We start from the raw sequence: 21,329 nt of genomic DNA, 5'->3' as shown, positions 1-21,329 counted from the left end.
TAACTTTCCATATATGAAATCCAATAAATCTTAAAGAAAATCAATTAGGAATAGACAAGTCCTAAAAACCCTAGGGCATCAACACCACGATTTTAACACTCAGAAAAATCTTTTAAAGACATAAATACATAAAACCTAAAACCTACTTTCCAAAATCGGACTCCACAAAAAACTGACAGCTGACTCGGGGATTGCAACACACGTTGCAATCCCATGCATATGCAGATGCATTTACCTGTGACTCTCCGAGATCAGTAAAGGGCTTTGTCATAGTTTTGTATGGGAATGGCAATACGATATGTACAAGAATTGTACCTACAGTATATTCAGCCTAGGCCCAGTTCACTCAGCAGGAAAAAAAACCCAAGGCATCAACTAAGTAGTCCCCATCAGGGAGTTATTAGTTGCAAGTTGTAGTAGCCAGTTGCATCAGCAAGTTGCAGTGGGCGTCATTCTCAAGATTCTTAACATAAGTAAAAGCTTGAATTTGTATCCATACCAAACACATATCTGACCTTCAAATATATAGCTACTAAAACTAGTGTGATGCTAATATAAGAAAGGCATCACTTTAGTCACTTTCTGCAAATGTTTTTAGATTCAATGTAAAATGGAATTGCTGAACATTTTCATCATTCTGGATTAGCAGTCAATAGAAATCCTGAATGAGAACACTGGTGGAAAGAGTAGTGATGACCCTGAAGTATAAGAAAGCTAAACTAACTGGTGAACATTGTATAGATATCCGATTTCAATCCATCTCTTGATACTGTCATCAATAAAGTAAAGCTAACCTGTCCCATGATTGTCTAAACTTAACTCACATATTTGGTTGGTGGTGAAACTGGTTGGAACAATTGTACTTAATTAGCTTAGAATTAAGCTAGAATAGGAGTTCGTTAGAGTGGGGATTCGATTTTCTTCCAATGTAATGCAAAAATAGACTTCGCAACCTCATCGGCAATCGCGAGTTCTTCTGATTAATTTGAGAAGTTAGCTTTAGTTCTAAATGTTTGAAAAATCGGTACATAATGCTTTCACAGTTAGCATTCGTACCATAAATTAGAATTAAACGATGTTTTACTTTTGTATTCTAAATAACCTCTCTCGAGCCGTAAAACCCCTTCCTACACATCTTTCTTGGCCAACAATGAAACCTTACAGACTCCTAGACCCTCACAAGTCACACCCTTAAACCCCGAGGCGAAATCTCAGACCCATTTTCCTCACAACCTAGTCTCTCTCTTCACTCCCCCAACCAGACCCTCCACCCATCACCCACCACTCTCTCCTCAACTCCATCCAAACTTCTCACTGGCATTTCATCGAACACGTTCCCCCAAACCTTCCCTCTTCTCTAATCTCCCAAACCCTCTTTCATCTCCACAAAACCCCTCAACTTGTCCATCAATTCACATCCCACTTCGACTTTTCCCGCCTCGAAATCCAAACCCAATGCCTCGCCATCGCCATTCTCGCCGCCATGCTCCGGTTCGAGACGTTTTTGACTCGCTGGTTCGTGCCCGAGTGCGCTTGAGTGCCCAAAGCGGCGTCGTTTTGGACTTGCTGGTAAGGGCTTGCTGTGAGATGAAGAGGGCTGATGACGCTTTTGAGTGCTTTAAATTGATGACGAGTGGAAATGTGATGCCTAGGACTAAGACTTGTAATGAATTGTTGAGTTTGCTTTCGAAATTGAATCGAACCGAGAGGGCTTGGGTTTTGTATGCTGACGTGTTTAGGTTGAAGATCAAGTCCAGTGTTTGTACTTTTAACATCATGATTAATGTGTTGTGCAAAGAAGGCAAGTTGAACAAGGCAAAGGAGTTTCTTGGGTTTATGGAGATTTTAGGTTTTGTTTGAGAGGCAGAGTTGGAGGGGCTCAGATGATTTTTGGTGCTATGAAAGGGAGAGGAGTTCAGCCGGATTCTTACACATATGGATTGCTTATTAGTGGGATGTGTAAGGAGAGAAGGCTTGATGAAGCGTCTGGTCTTTTTGATAAAATGCTGGAAATTGGGCTGTTTCCGAGTGCTGTTACTTATAATACCCTGATTGATGGTTATTGCAATAAGGGTGATCTGGATAGGGCCTTCGGTTATAGAGATGAGATGGTGAAGAAGGGTATAATGCCGACGGTGTCAACTTACAATTTGTTGATTCATGAATTGTTTATGGAAGGTAGGATACGTGAGTGAAGCTGATTGTATGGTTAGAGAAATGGAAGAGAAGGGAATGGTTCCTGATGCCATTTCGTTTAATATCCTGATTAATGGCTATTGCAGGTCTGGGAATGCAAAGAAAGCGTTTATCCTTCACGATGAAATGTTGAGCAAAGGGATAGAGCCCACTAAGGAAACTTATACATCACTTATTTATGTTTTGAGTAAAAGGAAGAGAATGAATGAGGCAGATGACTTGTTTGAGAAGATAATGTGTAAGGGTGTTCTTCCGGATCTTGTGATGTTCAATGCTTTAATTGATGGTCATTGTGCTAATGGGAATATGGAGCGTGCATTTTCGCTTTTGAGGGAGATGGATAAAATGAAGGTTCATCCAGATGAAGTGACTTACAATACCCTAATGCAAGGGCGCTGCAGGGCAGGGAAAGTTGAGGAAGCTCAGGAACTTCTGGATGAGATGAAGAGAAGGGGAATTAAGCCTGATTACAGTAGTTACAGCACCCTCGTTAGTGAACATAGTAAACGAGGTGATATGAATGATGCCTTCAAAGTTCGAGATGAGATGTTGAGTATAGGTTTCAATCCTACACTTCTAACGTACAATGCTCTTATAAAAGGTCTATGCAAAAACCAAGAAGGTAATCTTGCTCAAGAGCTCCTTAAAGAAGTGGTGAACAGAGGGATTACTCCCGATGACAGCACATATTACTCTCTGATTGAGGGAATTGAGAATGTTGAGGAATTTCTCAGAAAGGGCGTTTCATGAAGTCTCTCTCTCCGTGTATTGTACTTCTAATGATAGAGGTGTTCTTGAGCCCAAATTCTGGTTCTGGAAGATTGTTTTTGGTTACTTCTTTGAAGATGATCTGACAAGCACAGCTCAGGTATCTATCGCATTCAATAGTATTGTTGAGCTTTATTCAGAATGAACTGAGTGGGTTTATGAAGAACGTCTTCCTGTAAGATTATGTAACCTCTTCTGTTTAGTTCTTTATCTCTTTATTAGGACTGAGCTACACCATGTACACACAGTATACTTGAGTTTTAATATGACTGGAATTGATGAAAATAATGCAATCTTCATAAAGGTAGTAATGTTGCCAAGTTAATTACAGCTGGAGAATCTGCCATTTTGCGCACTAAATGTGCTTTTGCTTTTAGTTGTAGCTTGATAACTTCTATAGATCATGATACATGCTTTAGAGCAGGCATATCCAGTCACTTGTTTCCTTTCAGTTCTAACTCTAATAACACATAACTACTTCAAAAAGAATATAAACTGGATAATTGCGATAAGTGTGTGACTCTAGTCAGACTAGTTTAAAATGACTTAATCAAGTTATAAGTTGAAACAAATTAAACTATTTCAATGATAATCATGATATCTAATTGCCTCCTGATGGTTTACCTGGTAAAAACAGGGGAATCCTAAGAGTTCCTGACATTTCCAACAAAAAGGAACTAGGATAGAGGGTGTATGCAAGCATTAACATAATAAAAATGAACTCAATAATATGATTTTAGTTCAGCTTTCTTAATTGTCCCGACTTTTTCATCGATAAGCTCTAAATCAATAATATGATTTAGTATTTTCCATTTACTGATCATTTTATGATACTCATGGTTTTGCAGTGGCTAATTCTATGGTGAGTAGAGTAATTCATACTAGAGACTGTGGTGCCTGATGCTAATGGAAATGGTCCAGTTGATAACCATAGCTATGCAGAGCAACGATTGCAGCAGGTTGTCGAATCTAAGTATATCATGAAGGATCCTTCTGCAGAACCGGTTTATTTGAAAGTGCAATGAATGTTATACAAGAACACCTGCCTTCATCTGTTGAGGCGATTTTGCCCCCTATTTTTTTTTAAATTACCCAATGCCATTCCCCTAGGTTTTTTTCTTCCTTTCGCTCTCCTCCCCTCAGCTCTACCAGAGTTTCATAATTCTGTCTTGCTCTGAAAATCGGAGCTAAGATGCTTCTTTGGGCTTAGGGACCAGGCAGTCCAGCCCTGGCTTGGTCGGTGCCGTCGCCGCCGCCGCCATCAAGGTATTCCTCTTCCTCTTTTACTCAGTCTTCTCAGAGATTGAAGAAAATAACCTAAGGATTGTTGAGTTTTGTACCCGATTGACATCAAATTTCAGTCTTTTTGTCAGTTTTGGACAGCTGGTACTCGATACTGACAAAAAGTTTGGCTCAATTAATTGGATATTGGCTTGGGTTCATTTGGAATTTGATTACTGAAAATGGAAGTAAAGGTGGAATCTTTTTGTTTTCTTTATTGATTTTTATGTGTTGGTTTTGAAGGTATCAATTGGAACTGTGTAAGAAAGCTTTGGAGAACATAATTGTGTATCTGGAAACTGGTTGTGGAAAGACCCACATAGCCGTGTTGCTTATGTATGAACCAGTTGATACAAAAACCTCGGAAGAAAGTATGTGTGTTCTGAGTCCTGTAAGTCAAGTCCCCAGTTACTTACATTTGTAAACAAAAGGAAAAATATTGGATTTTTATATGTTTCAATGCTTGCAAGGAGATCGTTGTGGTATATATGGATCAAATTGCTCCCAATGGATTATTGCAATGGAGGTAATACTAATACTGTATTTCTTTCTTTCATATTTGAGCATATTATTGAATAACTGAAACTGAATAATTGGGGCTGAATCTTACCAGAAAAAATGTGGCTTTTTACTCTTATGCTTATGTTTTGATGTTTGCAGTACTAGAATTCTAGAAAGAATATGGCTATCAAACTGAATAATTATGCTTATGATTTGATTGATTTCTGAACTATCATAAAAGGGACCTCTAATAAACTTCATAGAAGTATGATAAATGCCTCAGTACATCAAATAGTTATTACTAGCTGCGTGATTGGCTGAGACCTTCTAAAGCTGTGTTCTTTCAGATTTTGAAGCCCGATATGTTTTTAAAGAAGATGGAGAGAGGTTCGAAGAAGATGAAGCGGAAGAAGTTTGTTTTTCATCATCTATCATAGCTTCAGTTTGGTTGAATCAATTATAAAATGCATGATTTCCTGATCAGTCCTTGATGCTTTGCTTTGTTGAATCCAGTGGATTGAGTACCAAATTATGAGAGTTGCTAGGACTGAAGACCACTAAATGCTGAAGAATGGAGTGGATTTATGTTACCATGCATACATATGGTCGAGTAATGTTTAAATGTAGTGTTATGAACGTTGTCAAATGGCACTGGTAGTAGTATATATAATTATATATCAAGTTCACAGATTTAGTTTCCTTTTGACACATTGAACCGTAAGAGTATACTATCTATACGTTGTTTTTTTTTTTGAACGAGAACAGGTCAGCCCTTTCATTAGATTCAGCGAGCAGTACAAAAACGAAACACCCCTTATGGGGTCGACAGAAAGCAATCGTTCCTTAGAACCTCATGACACCCTATTCTAGAAGAATAAAATCCCAAAAAATCCCGAGTACACCCACCTTTTAGGAAGTCCACGCACCATTATTCTAACAAAAACCAGACACCTCGAAGCAGAGGATGACATACCATCCTCCAGACATAAAATGTAACAACTGAGGCACTGGTTTTTGCGACCCAAAAGAAATTAAGTAAAGAAAATAATAGGGCCATCATCGTTGCGTGAACAATGATAATAACCCAATGCTAAAATAAAAACAATAAACCTAAACATGCTATGAGCCCAAGTTAATCCAGCCCATGCTAACCCGACAGGCCCAATTACAAGAAACCCTAGCAAAAGCCCAAAGCCACCAAGAAACCTTCTGGTAGCCTCCATCCCACCGCCGTCGCTGTAGCCAGCAAGGCCGCCGCCAACGAGATCACCATAGCCACCATCGTCCTTGTACGGAGAAGTACAATACCGTATCAGAGCAAAGCCATCATAGCCTCGGGGAAGGACCAGACCTTGACCACCAATCGAAAAACCAAAACCCGGCGCCGACGCCCATTCATCCATGGATGTAGCTCCATCGTCTTCCTCAGGAAACGGATCCCCCATCACAGCGACATCATGGAGAAGAAAGCCCGGTCTGGATGCACCACCGCCTCCAGTGGAAGAGCTTCCCTCCACAACACCACGCCACAACTCCGATCTTGACCCGAAGGCATAAGATCTACCATCACCACCATCGGCGTAACCAAACCAGCCACCGCCGAGAAGAGTAGGAGAAGGGAGAGCACCACCCCCCTTCTGATACCTAGATACAAGACCACCACCAACGAAAGTCGATCGCCGTCGAGAGTCCTCCCTTGCGAGAGTCGGGACGAGGAGGTGAGGAATCGCTCCCCCGCCGCCATCGCCAATGAAACCAGAGGGGACAGGATGCCCGCCCATGCTGGTTAGTGTTGCAAAGCCGCCATGGGTTACCACGGCAAGAAACCCTAGAATAACCCAGAGGAGAGAGAGTTTCGGCATTCTCAATATTATTATTCGATCCTATCTATACGTTGTTTATTTAACCTATCTCTAGAATTCTAAAGCTTCAACATTTTCCCCAGATATACAACAATAATTTGGAAGAAAGGGAAAGGAATTAGTTCTCATATCAAAAAAAAAAATTCATGTAGCACAGAAACCTGCAAGTATCTGAAATTCAACTACATAGGGTGCATTTCCCCTTCTTTTCTTTCATGAAGTCTGGCACCTAAGCGCTAACAAAATTAGCATTGCATTTACAATATTGCATAACCCCAGTCTTTACAAATCCATAAGACTTCTTTTGCCAAAAGTTATAAATCAATGGCTAAGGATGATCGAGCTTGGCAAGTTATCTGCTGTTTCATTAACTTCCTTGTAGCTAGACGAGTCATTGAGATGTCCCGGTTAGTGTCACAGAATTGGCTCTTTGTGGACTAACTAAGCTTGAATAAGAAGACCCTTGAGACTTCAGCATTCATGATTGTACCAAGAGCAACTGAGCAAGGCTTATAGAAAAACCTTTGATCCAGTCGCTAAACTCCATCATAATATTCTCCTGCACCAATTCTTCCAGAGATAGAGCTGCAACACACTGTGAATTGTTAACCTTGCACCAGTTGGGACAATATGTGTTGGAGGTTTTGGCTATATTGAGTATTTAAAGTAGTCATGCAGGTTTCGTATTCTTATTGCAGAGGTAGGATCATGGTCTCTCTAAGACACGAGCTGTGCAAAATCAAACTGATTGCCTACAACAATGAGGTAGACAGCTAAAATCAACGATTGCCAAAAGGACTGGACAACTTTGCTGAACATATATTACTATCAAAGACCTACAGTGATTGTGGAAGAAAGAATTGCAATGACAAACTGCAACATAACAAAGAAAAACAGTTTACTCACATTGGAATGCAGATGTACGATGAAGAATCCATGTTGGCACTTCCAGACTGTTTCTGGTAATGCTAAGAATTGACCGGAAAAGTCGGGATGTAATACACCAGGTAAGGCTGCTAGCAAAAATCCAAAATCTTCTTGAAAGCACTATACAATGCATTCTACATAGATCACTGTGCGCATGTAATTAGGAGACAGCACCTTCAAAAGTTCAAATCCCATAAGACCAACCTTTAATACATATTGCAAAGATTGTCTGCAGTAGTCACTTATAGAAAAAGAAGTTACCTAAACTCAGTGGTTCATTATTGTCTCGACTAGAGATCTAGATTCATCTTAGCTTGCATTAAGAGGACAACATTGCTGATTTTCACCTTGTCAAATATCAAGAGTTGCAAAGATGAGTGTAGAGTAGAACCCAGTCCTAAACTAAATAAATCTCGATCAGTTTGGCATCCCACTGATTAGATCAGTCTCTCTACAAAATAAAGAAAGAAAGAAGTTTAAAAATAGTCAAACGAGACTGTCTCCACTAAAAGCTCCAATGGAAGCAGAAATCTGTACTACAGTTGAACAGAAAAATTCCTTCCTCAAGTTGAGCATATCATCCCACACTTGCTGGGCCCTTAAAAATCTGTACCAGCTTAGATAAAGATAAGAATTTAGTCATAATTAATCAGATGTCATAAACCATCTCCAATTGTTAATTCAAAGGGAATATATTGTTCACCTCTGCATTTTATATATGTTGATCGATCACCATGTTGTTCCAATATAAGCTCTTGCTGAAATGCTTCCACCCGCCTGCAACTCTTTTGCGGCAATGTCCTCCTCAATCTGGGCAGACATTTTTAAGAGGCCCAAATGCTGTTTTCCTCAACTCTTCTAGCCCTTTGAACCTCTCTATCAAGGATGACTCAAACTTGCAACAGGCATGTATTGCCTTCTTCTTAGGAGGCCCAAATGTTGTTTTCCTCTCATCTTAATCATATTATTCATCAAGAACTTCACAGTAACGAAGGTATAACTCACAAACATTATTTCCTATACTAAAAGAAAATGAAAACAAGCGAAAAGCGTGCTGAACTAATTTCAGGTAGACATTAGAACCCAGAAGGTCTAGAAAACCTGGTATAACAAAGGCTGCCTTTAGTTGGCAAATTTTCTTTCCCAGTATTATTTTTAAAGATAAACAGAACAAAGACCAACTGTGCACTCACATTGGAAGTAAACTTGTGAAACAGAATCCATTACACTCGCGAATGGGATAGTGACAATTGACCGGAGAAGAGGACCTGAATTCACTATGCTACCAAAGCTGCAAAGAGACCAAACACTCTTGAGCTGTGTCTGACTATGCATGGAAAAACTGAATGAAATCCATGGTATATATGTCCAACCTTGCTTGCTAATTAAGTACCTAATCCACTTGCTCTGAATACACACAAAAGTTCCAGTGTTAATAAAATCCATTATTAGGAACTAGCTAACTAATTCACCCAAAAAGAGCAATTACCTATTGTATCAGCCATATCTAGAGCATCGAGATCCTTCGCAACTCAACTTAATACAGACATTGCATAAGGATTTTTCCTTACAAAAAAAGAAAGAATTGTTGAAGGATGTCGACATCATGTGTGCCTCTTCAAACTAGGGTTTAGAGTTGTAATAGGAGAAGGTTTTAGGTATTCAATTGTAATCGGATTCTATTACCTTTTATGTACTTTGTAACTCCCTATACAAGGGGCTCCTATTAGCAATAATAAACACACAATTCCAATTCTCTACAACAAGAATCAAAAATCAAAGGCTACAAACATAGTGCAGAGTAGGTCCAATTACCAAATACAATCTCGAGCAATTTATAAGCAGCTCACTTATTGGATGTTACTAGCAGATCTAAATTAAGCCAAGCTAAAACGTGATTTCAACCAAAAGATCAGTTCAAGTGTAAGGCTTTTTGCGTACCTCTCCTTTTATTTCTGAAATATTGATCAATGTGTGCGTCTTTACTGCTCTGGAACTGGAACAGACAAGGAATTCAGACATAGAGACCCTTGGAGTAGGTCTTATCAACTCCATTGCGGTTTGATTCCAAAGACTCACTAAATAATTTTCTCCAGATTGAACTCTTGAACGAAGTAAGTCGAGGAAATTCAGAAAAGTTTTAGTGTTCAACCTAGACTAGTTCTGCTACACATGGCATGTTCAGAACTAGAAACAATATATGATATATACACCATATGTACGTGCCCTTATCTCAGAGACAGGGAATAAATACCTTAACATTGTATGATGATGATCGAGCATCATGTTTTCAAAGGAGTAGTTCTTCCGAGGTAAGTGTTTTGTACCTGGACAACAGAAATGCGTTTCTGATTCATATATGATTTTGATTTTGAGAATGATATATAGTAGGCTATAAAAGAAGCCTCAAAACACACAAAAAGAGAAAGATGATGAACCTACGTACTGGAAGTCAGCTGGACTATCATCGGCCTTCTGCTTCCAAATCTTCGATCAGGTGGACTCCCCAGCTTTCCCCAGAAGGCATTTCTCTTGGGATCATTTGTCTTTTAAAATAATTCATTTTAAGACGAAACATAACTCGAAACCGATCTGGTGGCGGCATCCCACACTCACTCAACCTCCTTATTACTGTAACCAATGGAATATAATGCACCCACACTTCAGGCCCAAACATGCGTTTCTCATCAAACTCTATTCCATTGATGTAAACACAACGAGTGAGGTCATCAGAATTCGATTGAATACAGAGAGCCAACCCTTTCTTGTCCCAATTGGAGTTTTGAGGAAGTTCAATGCAAAACTCATGCTCTTCACTATTCACATCCCGACGGCAGGTGAGCCAGTTTGGAAGCGGAGCACGTGCAGGAAATCTTACTTTGAATTCTTCAGATTTCGGACAAGAGAAAAAAAGAGTCAACAGAGCCGCCAATTTGTCTGCCTCTCCCATCAATTCTTTGGTTACCACTCTGCGAGCCAGATTGTCGCAGAGTCTCTGGCAGTCAGCCAAGTCCAACTGACGGAACATTTTTGAATCTTTACCCTCCAAAATTTTTGACAACTTTGAAATTCTTTCCAATGACCCACTACCCCACACATCCAAGGAATCTATTTCTCGTGGGAATTCTGAAATTTCTTCAAGCCTGTAGCATTTGTACAGTTTAACTTGTAATCTCGTCAGGTCAGTTGAAAAGACCGGTGGAGGAAGTGATTCCGACTTTGTTGGAAATGTAACAAGCTTAGAGCAGTACCCTAGATCAAGCCTCTCCAGACGTTGCAATTCATAGAAAATGCTCGATGGTACATTTGTAAGATTTTTACACCAACTTAGAGACAAGGATTTAAGGCCAGTGAGATTTCCAACTAAGCAAGGTAACTCTTTGATGTCAGTGAAACTTAGATCCATGCGATTCAAAGACTTCATGTCTCCCTCAATTTCAGGGAAGAACTCAAGCGGGCAATCAGAGAGATCCAGAGTTTCCAAAGATTTCAAGTTGATCCTCTCTTGAAACATCTGCAGCTTTTTACAATATCTGATTCCCAAATAGACGAGCTTATCGAGACGGCCAACCGAAGGATGAACTTCAACTAAATCTTTACATTCAGACAACTTCAAATACTTTAAGCTTGTTAATCCAGACAAGTCCGGAATTCTGGTTAGACCATCACAGCCACGCAATTTGATTGATTTCAAATATCGCAGATTCTGTTTGGGAGAAAGAGAACCCAAAAAAAAAAAAAAAACGGTTGAAATGATCGATAAGTTAAAATATGTATAAAAAGTGATCGAATTCTTTCAAATACCTTCAATCCCTCGTTCACTAGTGGAGTCGTGCACGGCCCACCCATGTGCAATATACCAAGTTTGGTTGGATTAAAATTCGTTGGCAACGATCGTAATGAACAACGCATCCAGCCGAGGACCCTCAACTGGTTGGGTAGATAATCCACGCTATCTCCACAAAGTATCTCAACAGTGCTTTTAAGAAGTTCAGGAAGAGTTGTGTAAATCTTCGAACCAACATCATCATCACCATCACCATCATCATCGACTATAAAAATTTGAAGATTTTTCAAGTTTTTGAAGCTTTCAGCGTTCAACATTATCGGTTGTGAATAGTCACATCTTACCATGATGCCTTTAATTTTCTCTGTTCCCTAATAAACAATTGCGTCAAATTAAGCAACTTCTTCTCATAATAAATATTTAGAAAATTACATATAAGTAACAGACCAAAGATTGAAAAACAGAAAACCCACCTTTTGTAAGTTTTATACAAATAAGGACAAGGAGCCCGGGCCCAAAGAAAATAAAGCAGGCTTAATTCCTGGTGTTTCATCCGCAATTACAAATTTGAACAATTTTTTGTTAATATTACAATGACGCCACTGTAGAATAGAATAACCCCAAAACAGAGGTCTGATGTGCAAAGTACCGTAAGCTGGCGATGAGCTCCCGCATCGTCTCCTCAAGGCATCAAAGAAGTCCGCCTCGTCCAAGCGCTCTTACGCCGGCGACAGGAACAGAGGGATGGCGGCGTCGCTGCTGATGATGATCGCCTCGTTTCGGATGATTCCGACTTGGTTGTGATCTGCGAGAAGCTCTGATTGGTTTCGATCAGTGAAGATCAACTAAATCGACGGCCAGGAACATCAAATTTCTGAAATCCGATGAGGAATTGGTCAGTTGCTGTTGATTTTGGGCTATCACTAATGTTTAGTTTGTGGTTGCAACTTGTTGTTAAGGATGAATTGAGAGGTTTTATGAGATGGGATATGGGATTTATGAGAATGAGAGTTTAATTGTTAGTTTGGCTATTTTCTGGGATTCAAAGAGTTCTGTTTTTAATAAGAAAAAGAAAAGTTGAATGAACTGTAGTTTTTTTTTGTTACAAAACGAACTGTAGTTTAGATTTGTAGATGAAGGAATATGATTTCTGAAAGCAGTTTAGTTTGCTGCATCAATTTAGTTTTGGATGATAGTTTGTCCTAAATAGTTTAGCTGCTTGTGTTTTTTTTTTTTTTTTAATTTCGGTTAAGCACGTAATCTGCTAAATATGGGTTGAACTCGAGTCTGTGGTGTGATCTCATGTTCAAGTTTTAGGAGTAATTATTGGAGTCAGCTGTGGTTGATCAAAGGTCTTGTTATATGTTTACTGAGTCTTGTAATTTGAGACTTTGACACACTAACTTTGGCACATACAGTAGCAGCATAAATTATAGTCTTCAGCATCTCGTTTGTGCAGAGAAGCAGGAAATGATATTTGGGTTTGTTTGGTTTGTAGATAAGTCGGTTTTTTTCTGATGCTTACTTGAGTTTGCTTTTGCTTGTGGTGGGGTTATACTTAAAATGTGGTGTCACTTGTTGGGACTTCAGATAATAGCTGTTGGTTTGGAGTAGTTGTGCTTTTGCTTGTGATGGTGGTATTATAGTTGCATTTCAGATTTTTTTTGAAAGACTTGTTGTTCTCAGACAAAAGTAGTGCAGTAGTTGTGCTACTGTGTTCAGTTTATTGTTGTTATGTGCTACTGTGTTATTCTTGCATTTGTGCTACTGTGTTATTGTTGTATTTGTTATGTGCTACTGTGCTACTGTGTTATTGTTGTTATGTGCTACTGTGTTCAATTGAAATTTCTTTCTGCAGTTTATTGTTGTTATGTGCTACTGTGTTCAGTTTATTGTTGTTATGTGCTACTGTGTGCAGTTTATTATTGTTATGTGCTACTGTGTGCAGTTTATTTGAAGTTTCTTTCTGCAGTTTATTATTGTTATGTGCTTCTGTGTGCAGTTTATTTGATGTTTATTTGTGCAGTTTATTATTGTTATGTGCTACTGTGTGCAGTTTATTTGAAGTTTCTTTCTGCAGTTTATTTTTGTTATGTGCTACTGTGTGCAGTTTATTTGATGTTTATTTGTGTGCATTTTATTTGAAGTTTATTTGTGTAGTTTATTATTGTTATGTACCTGCTACTGTGTTTAATTGAAGTTTCTTTCTGCAGTTTATTGTTATTATGTGCTACTGTGTAGTAGTAGAACTGAACGAGTATGAGTGCAGCGAGGGCAGTAGCAGAACTGGACGAGTATGAGTGCAGTAGCAGAAAACAAGTAGCAGAACTGGACGAGTATGAGTGCAGTAGCAGGATTGGACGAGTACAGTAGCAGGATTGGGCGATGACGAGTGCAGTAGCAGAAAACAAGTAGCAGAACTGGACGAGTACAGTAGCAAGATTGGGCGATGACGAGTGCAGTAGCAGAACTGGACGAGTATGAGTGCAGTAGCAGGATTGGACGAATACAGTAGCAGGATTGGGCGATGACGAGTGCAGTAGCAGAAAACAAGTAGCAGAACTGGACGAGTATGAGTGCAGTAGCAGGATTAGATGATGAGATGAGAGTAGTAAAAGAGTGAGATTTTGTGAAGTAACATAAATGGATTATTATCAAGGAAATAAAAGTAACATAAAGAATTATTCTCAGAAAAAAAAAAAAGTAATATAAGGGAATTAGAAGTCAAAAGAAGTAGTTAAGGGTAAAAAAGTAAATTAACTCATGGCATGAGGCAAGTGGAGAGCAGATTGTCCTTACTTGTAAGATTTGATCTTTATAAAATGATTAGAAGTTAAAAGAAGTAGTTAAGGATAAAAAAGTAAATTAACTCATGACATGTGGCAAGTGAATAGCACATTGTCCTTATTTGTAAGATTTAGGGGGGTGTATTCATTTAAGAGTCTACAAGATTTTTTTGTATTTTGAAAATCTATGGGTATTCAATTGAGATTTTAAACAATCCTTTAAAATCTTGATGTATTCAATTAAGATTTAAAATTATCCATTCAAATCTGCAGATATTCAAAAGTATACGGATTTTTAAGGATTTCATTAAATGCTGGATTTTGAAGGATTTTATAGTGCTTTTTATACTTATCAAAACTCAAAAACAATCCAACCATTTTCCAAGAGATTTTGATGGATTCTTTCTCACTCAAAAAATGAAGAAGGTCTTCACCAAACAAAAAAAGAAAAAAAAAAGAAGAAGAAGAAAAAGAAGAACAAGAACAAGAAGCAGCTCTCAATAGGTGACACTCATCTATTTTGTCTTAAACCTATCTTCCCACTATCCTCCTCTGCCTGTGCCTCTGCTCTCATCTAATAATTTATTTTTATTTTTATCACTATAGCTCTGGAAGCCTTAATCCTTCTAGCTAATTAAGCTCACTTTCAATGGTATTGTTAAGATGATACATACAGACATGTTTCTTTTTTTTGAATCAAACCCGAAGCCGGGTGCTGATATATATACATATATTCATCTAAAACCAGAATAGGCCGTTACATACACACATGTTTCTTTTGTAAATTAGATATGAAATAAATTATGTCATTAGTTTACTACTTTATTTTTTGTGTAACATTTTGGTTGATTAGTTTTCTCTTATTATTCATATATCATTATACACAACATAAAGAATGGTAGATTATATATATATATATATATATATATAGACACACACACACTTTTTTGTCACTGATCTAGCATTATAGTTGGATCCATACACTTTTTTTTTCCCTTTCAAAAAAAAAAAGAAAAAGAAGAAAAAAAAAATAACCTACCAAAAACATCATAAGAACTTGTAAAATCTAAACAAATACTAGTAAATCAATCAATTAAAATCAATCAGAGTCCATATAGAATTTAAACAATCCGTGGATTAAGTAAATCCATGGATTATAAAAACTCAAACAAAATCTTTTAAAATCTGAATTGAATACACCCCCCTTAGTCCTTATATGTTTAATTCAATCTTTAGATGATTTATTTGTAAAGTCATCTTTTGTCAATAACTTAAATGTAATTTGTTAATAAATATTTTCATTAAATTTTGAAATTCTTCAACATTTTATATAAGGGATTTTCACAAAAAAAAAAAAAAAAAAAGATTTTATAAGGGATGATGTATTAAATACCATAAAGCTAAATAATTTAAATATCACTTACAGTGTTTTCCTCAAGGACGTAGCGAACATCCTCATTTAGCCACAGTCTACTGCATTGTCCTTTGTCATCAGGAGACTCTTGTCGAACAATTTCTTTTCCCATGACTTCTAGAAGGTCATGCATCCAAATCTTATTGTCTTTCTCAATTTTTATTAAGGCCTTTTCTACGAGGACTTTGAGACTATACATAGGATTGATGTCACAGCTTTGTAGGACATTTATCACATACCCTTGTTTGTGACCTTTAAAGAAACATGCAATATGAAGAAAAACTTCTTTCATCTGATCCTCCAATGCCTCGTAACTTCTTTTGAGAGCTTGTTGAATCTCTTGGTTAGGATATTTGTTGTAATACTCTACTGCAGCTTTCCACTCATCCTTATTCTTTTTACTACATAGATCTGACCCCAAAACTTCCAAAACTAATGGAATCCCTTTAGCATAATGTATTACCTCAGTTGCAACTTCAAAGAAGTCATCCGGACATATATCTCTTTTGAAGGCATTTAAATTGAAGAGCTTTGAAGCATCTTGGTGATTTAATTCCTTGACCTCATATATTGAATCGAAATCGACTCTATGAGCATTTAGCAAATTTGTATCTCTTGTTGTTATGATAATTCTACTACTTGGACCAAACCAATCACACCCTCCAGCAAGTGCTCTTAACTGATCCAAGTGGTTCACATTATCAAGAACTAAGAGAACCCTTTTCTGGCTTAGTTTTTGCTTCAACACAGTGATTCCTGCATCAACATTGGTCACCTTAGGTGGATTCCTCTCTATAATCTTAGAAAGAAAATCGTTTTGTAGCTGGACAAGACTTCCATCTGAAAATGATGCTCCTCTAACAATACTCAAGAAACAGCTATGTTCAAACTCATGGCTAATTGAATTGTAAACAGCTTTTGCAAGTGTTGACTTTCCTATTCCGCCAATTCCCCATATCCCTACCATGTGAGGATTGTCTTGCCCTACACTTAAGAGCTTAAGTATGTCTTCTACACGAGATTTTATTCCAACAGGATGTGTTGCCACATTTAAAGCGGTGCATTTCATTATTTCGGTTGATATCTTTTCAACAATTTCATCAATGATATTCGCTTCATGCCTACAAATGTAAAACCATGGATATGAAATAATTAGTTTAAAACTTTCCTACATGTCTAGTTTTTTATGAGACAAATCAATGACAGACTAAATCATATTTAAGATTATACTCTAATTCTAGTTCATTAGTTAGTGAAACTATTGATGCATGGTAAGATTAAATATTATGTAATCTGTTAACTAAGTTAACCATCTATTAATGGTGGAATGTTAAAATCTGCATTATAAAGTTGAGATGCTTGAGATTGAACATACGTACCCTCCTTCTGAGATGTGCCACCCAAACAAAGTTGATACTTCTGTAAGAGCTGCCTCCCAACTCCCCACCTTCTCTAAGTTATCCTTGCGTTTGCTAAGGTGAGCAATTCCCTTACCAATCTGGCCCTTCTGGTATCGTATATCCGCCGGATCTACCTTGTAGAAAATTGGGTAAACGATTTGGCCATTGGATTCTTTACATTGAATGATCTTGACAAGTTCATCCAAGCAGCACTTCGAAGATGCATAGCCGGCAGAAAATACAACAATGGAAATCCTTGATCCTTCAATTACTTTGAGAAGCTCCTCTGTTATATCTTCTCCTCTTGTAAGGTCATTATCTATGAAGGTCTTAATTCCCTTGTCAACCAACTTGCTGTACAAATGGCCTATGAAATTGTTGCGCGTATCCGGACCTCTGAAGCTCAGAAAGACATCGTTTGTGAACGAATGGGTGGAAGAAGAAGAGGAAGAGGAAGAGGCTCCGAATTGAGGTTTGCTCAGATCCATGGTGTTTGATTGAGGATGAGTGAGGAGGCTGAATTGAAAGAATTTAGGATGGTATTGGTTTTTTTTTTTGGATAGAAAAAAGGTGGCAGGGAGTGTCACCTCTCCGAGCCGGGGAGGGGTTAAGGTTAAAGCTCTCCCCATGGGGTTCTTCACACATGCGGACCTCACTGAGAAGCCTGCTAACATTCGGCCAAACCCACATGGGTGGATGGTAATCATGATATTGGTTCTGTCAATGACTATATCTCTTGTTATAAGAAGAAATCGGGTCTGATTGGGAGGGGGATATTGCAAATCGGGTCAGAGGGAATCGAGTTGGGTTTTGGGGGTTGGATTGAAAATTAGGGTAATTGATCGATTTGAAGAAGAAATTGAATCGTGAAATTGGGGGTTTTGGGGTTTGAATTGAATTGAATTGAGAGCTTGTGGCAGATGATTTAGAGCATCTCCAACAGTGATAGCTATCTTCATAGCTAAAAGTAGCTAAAATTAGAATATAGCTAGTTGAATATTGAGTTATGCTCCAGCAGAATACCTAAATCTCAAGTCAAATTTAACTTTTAGTTAAATTTCTCTTTTCTCTAGCTAAATATAGCTAGGTCTTTTAGCTAAAGCTAAATTTAGCTTTTGTTTAGCTAGTCTGCCGGAGATCAAACTTAGCCTAAAATTAGTTAAATTTCAAAATTTTTTTGAAATAAGTATTCTGTTGGAGATGCTCTTATATACTAAAAAGAAGAAGATGATGATGGAACTGATAAAGAAGAAGACGATGATAGAACTGGAAATAAAGAAGAAGAGGAGGAAAGAAGCGGTTTTTCTATTGTGCAGCGCGAGCACTGTTCGTCAAGTGGTGCGCACCAGATATATGGTCAGATAGAGATATAAAGGAGATCATGACCGTTGAATTATGTAACCAACCGGCTGAAGCGGTGACCCTTGGTTGGATCGGACGGGCATGGATCCTCACCCGTGTGAGATGGGAGTTATGAATCTGGAGATGCAGAATCGAAGACGAATCATCGAAGGAAAAGAGTAGAACTTTTAGCTGGATGACCGAGAGCTTGAAAAAGGAATTCTCAACTTTCGGGATGACCGAGATTTTACGTGTTGCCAAATGCTAATATTGTTTTTGCCTCTTATGTTACATTGCTAAGTTTCTAACTCACAATTTTATCTAAATTTCCTCAGAGATCACTCAGGTGTAATTGACGAAATTGTTAATCACATACTAAAGAGAAGGTTATGGTTCAATCACCATACAATCAAGACAAATGCGTTCAGTGCGAGAAGGTCAGGAAACATTATTAGTATTATAATTCTTTCCATTCTTCCTATTTTTGTGAAATTGTGCCTCATTTATTTCACTATGTGGACTATTGTACCAATGCCTCACTATGAGGACTATTGTACTTATGTCTTTAGGCAAATATTTGATCCTTAAGCTGTGAACCCTTTCACTAACGAATGAGGATAACCATTGTGTTTATCTCTATGTACAAGTTAGGCTCTGCATTCAAAGCTTAATACACATCTATTATTAACTCTTTGAACTTTGTTTTTCTGCTTCTTTGCCATTAGTTATCTTAAATGATCAATGATCCATCAAGATCCTATATCTGTGTTGAACCTATAGGCAAATGTTTGATCCTTAAGCTGTGAACCCTTTCACTAACGAATGAGGATAACCATTTTGTTTATCTCTATGTCCAAGTTAGATTCTGCATTCAAAGCTTAATATATCTATTATTAACTCTTTGAACTTTGTTTTTCTGCTTCTTTGCCATTAGTTCTCTTAAATGATCAAGATCCTATATCTGTGTTGGCCTATATTTCAAATTCTCAGTTCCTACTAGTTTATCATTCTCACCACTTTGGGAGCCTCCTTTTCTTAACATAGAGTAGATCCGTAGCCAAAAAACTGTTAACAAATTAAGTCATCCATTCTGTCCTCCTCCTTTTCTTAACATAGAGCAGATCCGTAGCCAAAAAACTGTTAACAAATTAAGTCATCCATTCTGTCCTCCTCCTTTTCTTAACATAGAGCAGATCCGTAGCCAAAAAACTCTTAACAAATTAAGTCATCCATTCTGTCCTCCTCCTTAACAAAGTTGTTTTACAGTGGTCATGTTATCCAAAACGACTAATGGCTTATCCTATTGGTTAAAATTGTGTCATTAATTAAAATCTTGAAACTTAATCATTTATGGGCCGAAGGTACCTTGCTGGACTTGATCAATTCTTTCTTCACCCTTTGATCTGTATACAACTCGCCATGATTTGGACAGAAGTAAATATATTACTAGAAATGAAAGGAAAAAAAGAAAACGAAGACATTTTCAACCCCTTAATCACCAGTCCCCTACATTTATTTCAAGTGCTGGAAAACTCCAAGTCAAGCAGACTACTAGGACTTTTGTTTTGGTAAGAAGACTATGACCATATGCCAGTTAATTGAATTGAATACAAATCAAAGATGGATTAGTGATTTAGTTCGTTCCTTACGTAGTTACGTACATGGCTCTTAATGAATATTGGTGAGTAAACGCCCTAATGCTGAACATGTCTTGCAGAACCAAACTCTATATATATAAACCACAAAGAGCAAACACTATGTGCATAACAAATTACAGTCACTTGGTAAATCATTTCAAACACCATGGCTCGCTTTCTCCTTTCATTTGTCTTTGCTTCTCTCTTAGCCCTAGCTACTGTCCATGAAACTCAAGCTATTGAGTACATGGTCGAGAACCGGGCTCTCAGCACCCCTGGTGGAGTCCGTTTTAGAGACGAGCTGGGCATGGACTACACCAAGCAAAGAATGAGAGACGCGACTGATTTCATCTGGAACCTCTTTAAGGAAACTACAGCTGCAGAGAGAAGGGACACGCCGCGCATAAGCCTGTTCGTCGAAGACAGAGAAGGCATTGCGGTTTCGAGCGATGACATTATTCATGTTTCAGCCAAGTACATCCAGGTACATATATACATGGTCAAGATTTTCAAGATTTTACGTTTTTTTTTTCCCTTTGGTATTTCTTTTGACTAATATATACACATGCATAGCAATCTCGAAGTATAAGAAAATTTTCTTGTCACAATTCATTATTTTATCATTACATTTTATCCCCAGCTACGCTGAATATGGATGAAGTTTATGACAATTTTGTTTTGACATACGTGTTAACTCGTGAAATGAAAGACATTTGAATTTTTTAATATTCAAATGTCATCAAAATTTTGCATTAAAAACTCCTTTGATGATGAAATTTAAATTTTCTACAACACTTTATTTTTCGGTATGTCAATATCTTCTTTATACTAATTTTTTACCTTACACTTGCGAATGATTTTTACTACTGTGTATTCAGGACCTACCGGCAGCAAATCTCAAAAACGACTTCAATTGGGTACTTTACCATGAGATCACACACTCATTGCAGAGGAATGGAAAAGGTCAAGCTCCTACCGGAGTGGTAGAAGGGATTGCTGAGTTTGTGACCTTGAAGTCTGGTTTTATACCCGCCTCGTTTGCAAAACCTGGTGATGGTAACAGTTGGGACGAGGGTTACAGCGTAACTGCACGGTTCCTGGATTACTGCAATGGTCTTAAAGACGGGTTTGTGGCAGAACTTAACAAGAAGATGATAGATGGTTACAGTAACGATTTCTTTAACCAGTTGCTCGGGAAGACAGTCGATCAGCTGTGGACTGAATATAAAGCCAAATATGCAAACCAAGGGTATTTCATATTAGTTGATAACATATGTGAATAAGAGCTAGGTCGTGTATTAAGAAGGCGAATAAGTGATAGGGCAACAGGTTAATTATATATGACATGTATGTCCACTCAGTATTCACTTAATGCAATTGTTTAGTGTACTGACTATTAAATAAAATGCTTCTCTAAATAGTGAAGTCT

The 21,329-nt window shown here is 37.8% G+C and overlaps 3 protein-coding genes across 37 annotated transcripts; 2 read left to right on the top strand and 1 right to left on the bottom strand.

Moving 5' to 3' along the window:
- The first annotated feature begins 1,065 nt into the window (after window positions 1–1,065).
- LOC133740121 (pentatricopeptide repeat-containing protein At2g15630, mitochondrial-like) lies at window positions 1,066–5,461 on the top strand. The gene is given in 6 exon segments (XM_062168042.1): window positions 1,066–1,852; window positions 1,855–2,186; window positions 2,188–3,064; window positions 3,813–4,230; window positions 4,489–4,771; window positions 5,094–5,461. Coding segments are annotated over 3 exon segments (1,488 nt in total). The 5' UTR covers window positions 1,066–1,455; the 3' UTR covers window positions 2,947–3,064; window positions 3,813–4,230; window positions 4,489–4,771; window positions 5,094–5,461.
- A 1,244-nt stretch (window positions 5,462–6,705) lies between these two features.
- Window positions 6,706–17,844, bottom strand: LOC133740113 (disease resistance protein RUN1-like). 35 transcript variants are annotated; one of them, XM_062168015.1, is made up of 11 exons: window positions 16,902–17,844; window positions 15,533–16,643; window positions 11,340–11,693; window positions 9,982–11,241; window positions 9,025–9,862; window positions 8,909–8,942; window positions 8,729–8,826; window positions 8,239–8,636; window positions 7,797–8,142; window positions 7,515–7,709; window positions 6,706–7,360 (listed from the first exon to the last, which is right to left on the bottom strand). In XM_062168015.1, the coding sequence occupies exons 1-4, from the start codon at window positions 17,627–17,629 to the stop codon at window positions 10,000–10,002; spliced, it is 3,435 nt and encodes a 1,144-aa protein (XP_062023999.1). In that variant the 5' UTR covers window positions 17,630–17,844; the 3' UTR covers window positions 6,706–7,360; window positions 7,515–7,709; window positions 7,797–8,142; window positions 8,239–8,636; window positions 8,729–8,826; window positions 8,909–8,942; window positions 9,025–9,862; window positions 9,982–9,999. The 35 variants fall into 35 exon arrangements, with proteins under 35 accessions (XP_062023999.1, XP_062023995.1, XP_062024001.1 ...); XM_062168011.1 differs by having other exon boundaries at window positions 8,239–8,513; XM_062168017.1 differs by having other exon boundaries at window positions 8,239–8,826; window positions 9,025–9,101; window positions 9,477–9,862.
- A 290-nt stretch (window positions 17,845–18,134) lies between these two features.
- LOC133740122 (uncharacterized) lies at window positions 18,135–21,314 on the top strand. The gene is made up of 3 exons (XM_062168043.1): window positions 18,135–18,700; window positions 19,981–20,384; window positions 20,779–21,314. Exons 2-3 carry the CDS (start codon window positions 20,067–20,069, stop codon window positions 21,181–21,183), a joined length of 723 nt encoding a protein of 240 aa, XP_062024027.1. The 5' UTR covers window positions 18,135–18,700; window positions 19,981–20,066; the 3' UTR covers window positions 21,184–21,314.
- The last annotated feature ends 15 nt before the right edge of the window (window positions 21,315–21,329 follow it).

Source organism: Rosa rugosa, chromosome 3 (assembly GCF_958449725.1).
Source record: "Rosa rugosa chromosome 3, drRosRugo1.1, whole genome shotgun sequence".
In the NCBI taxonomy this organism is placed as follows: domain Eukaryota; kingdom Viridiplantae; phylum Streptophyta; class Magnoliopsida; order Rosales; family Rosaceae; genus Rosa; species Rosa rugosa.
This window is presented reverse-complemented; position numbering and strand designations above follow the sequence as displayed.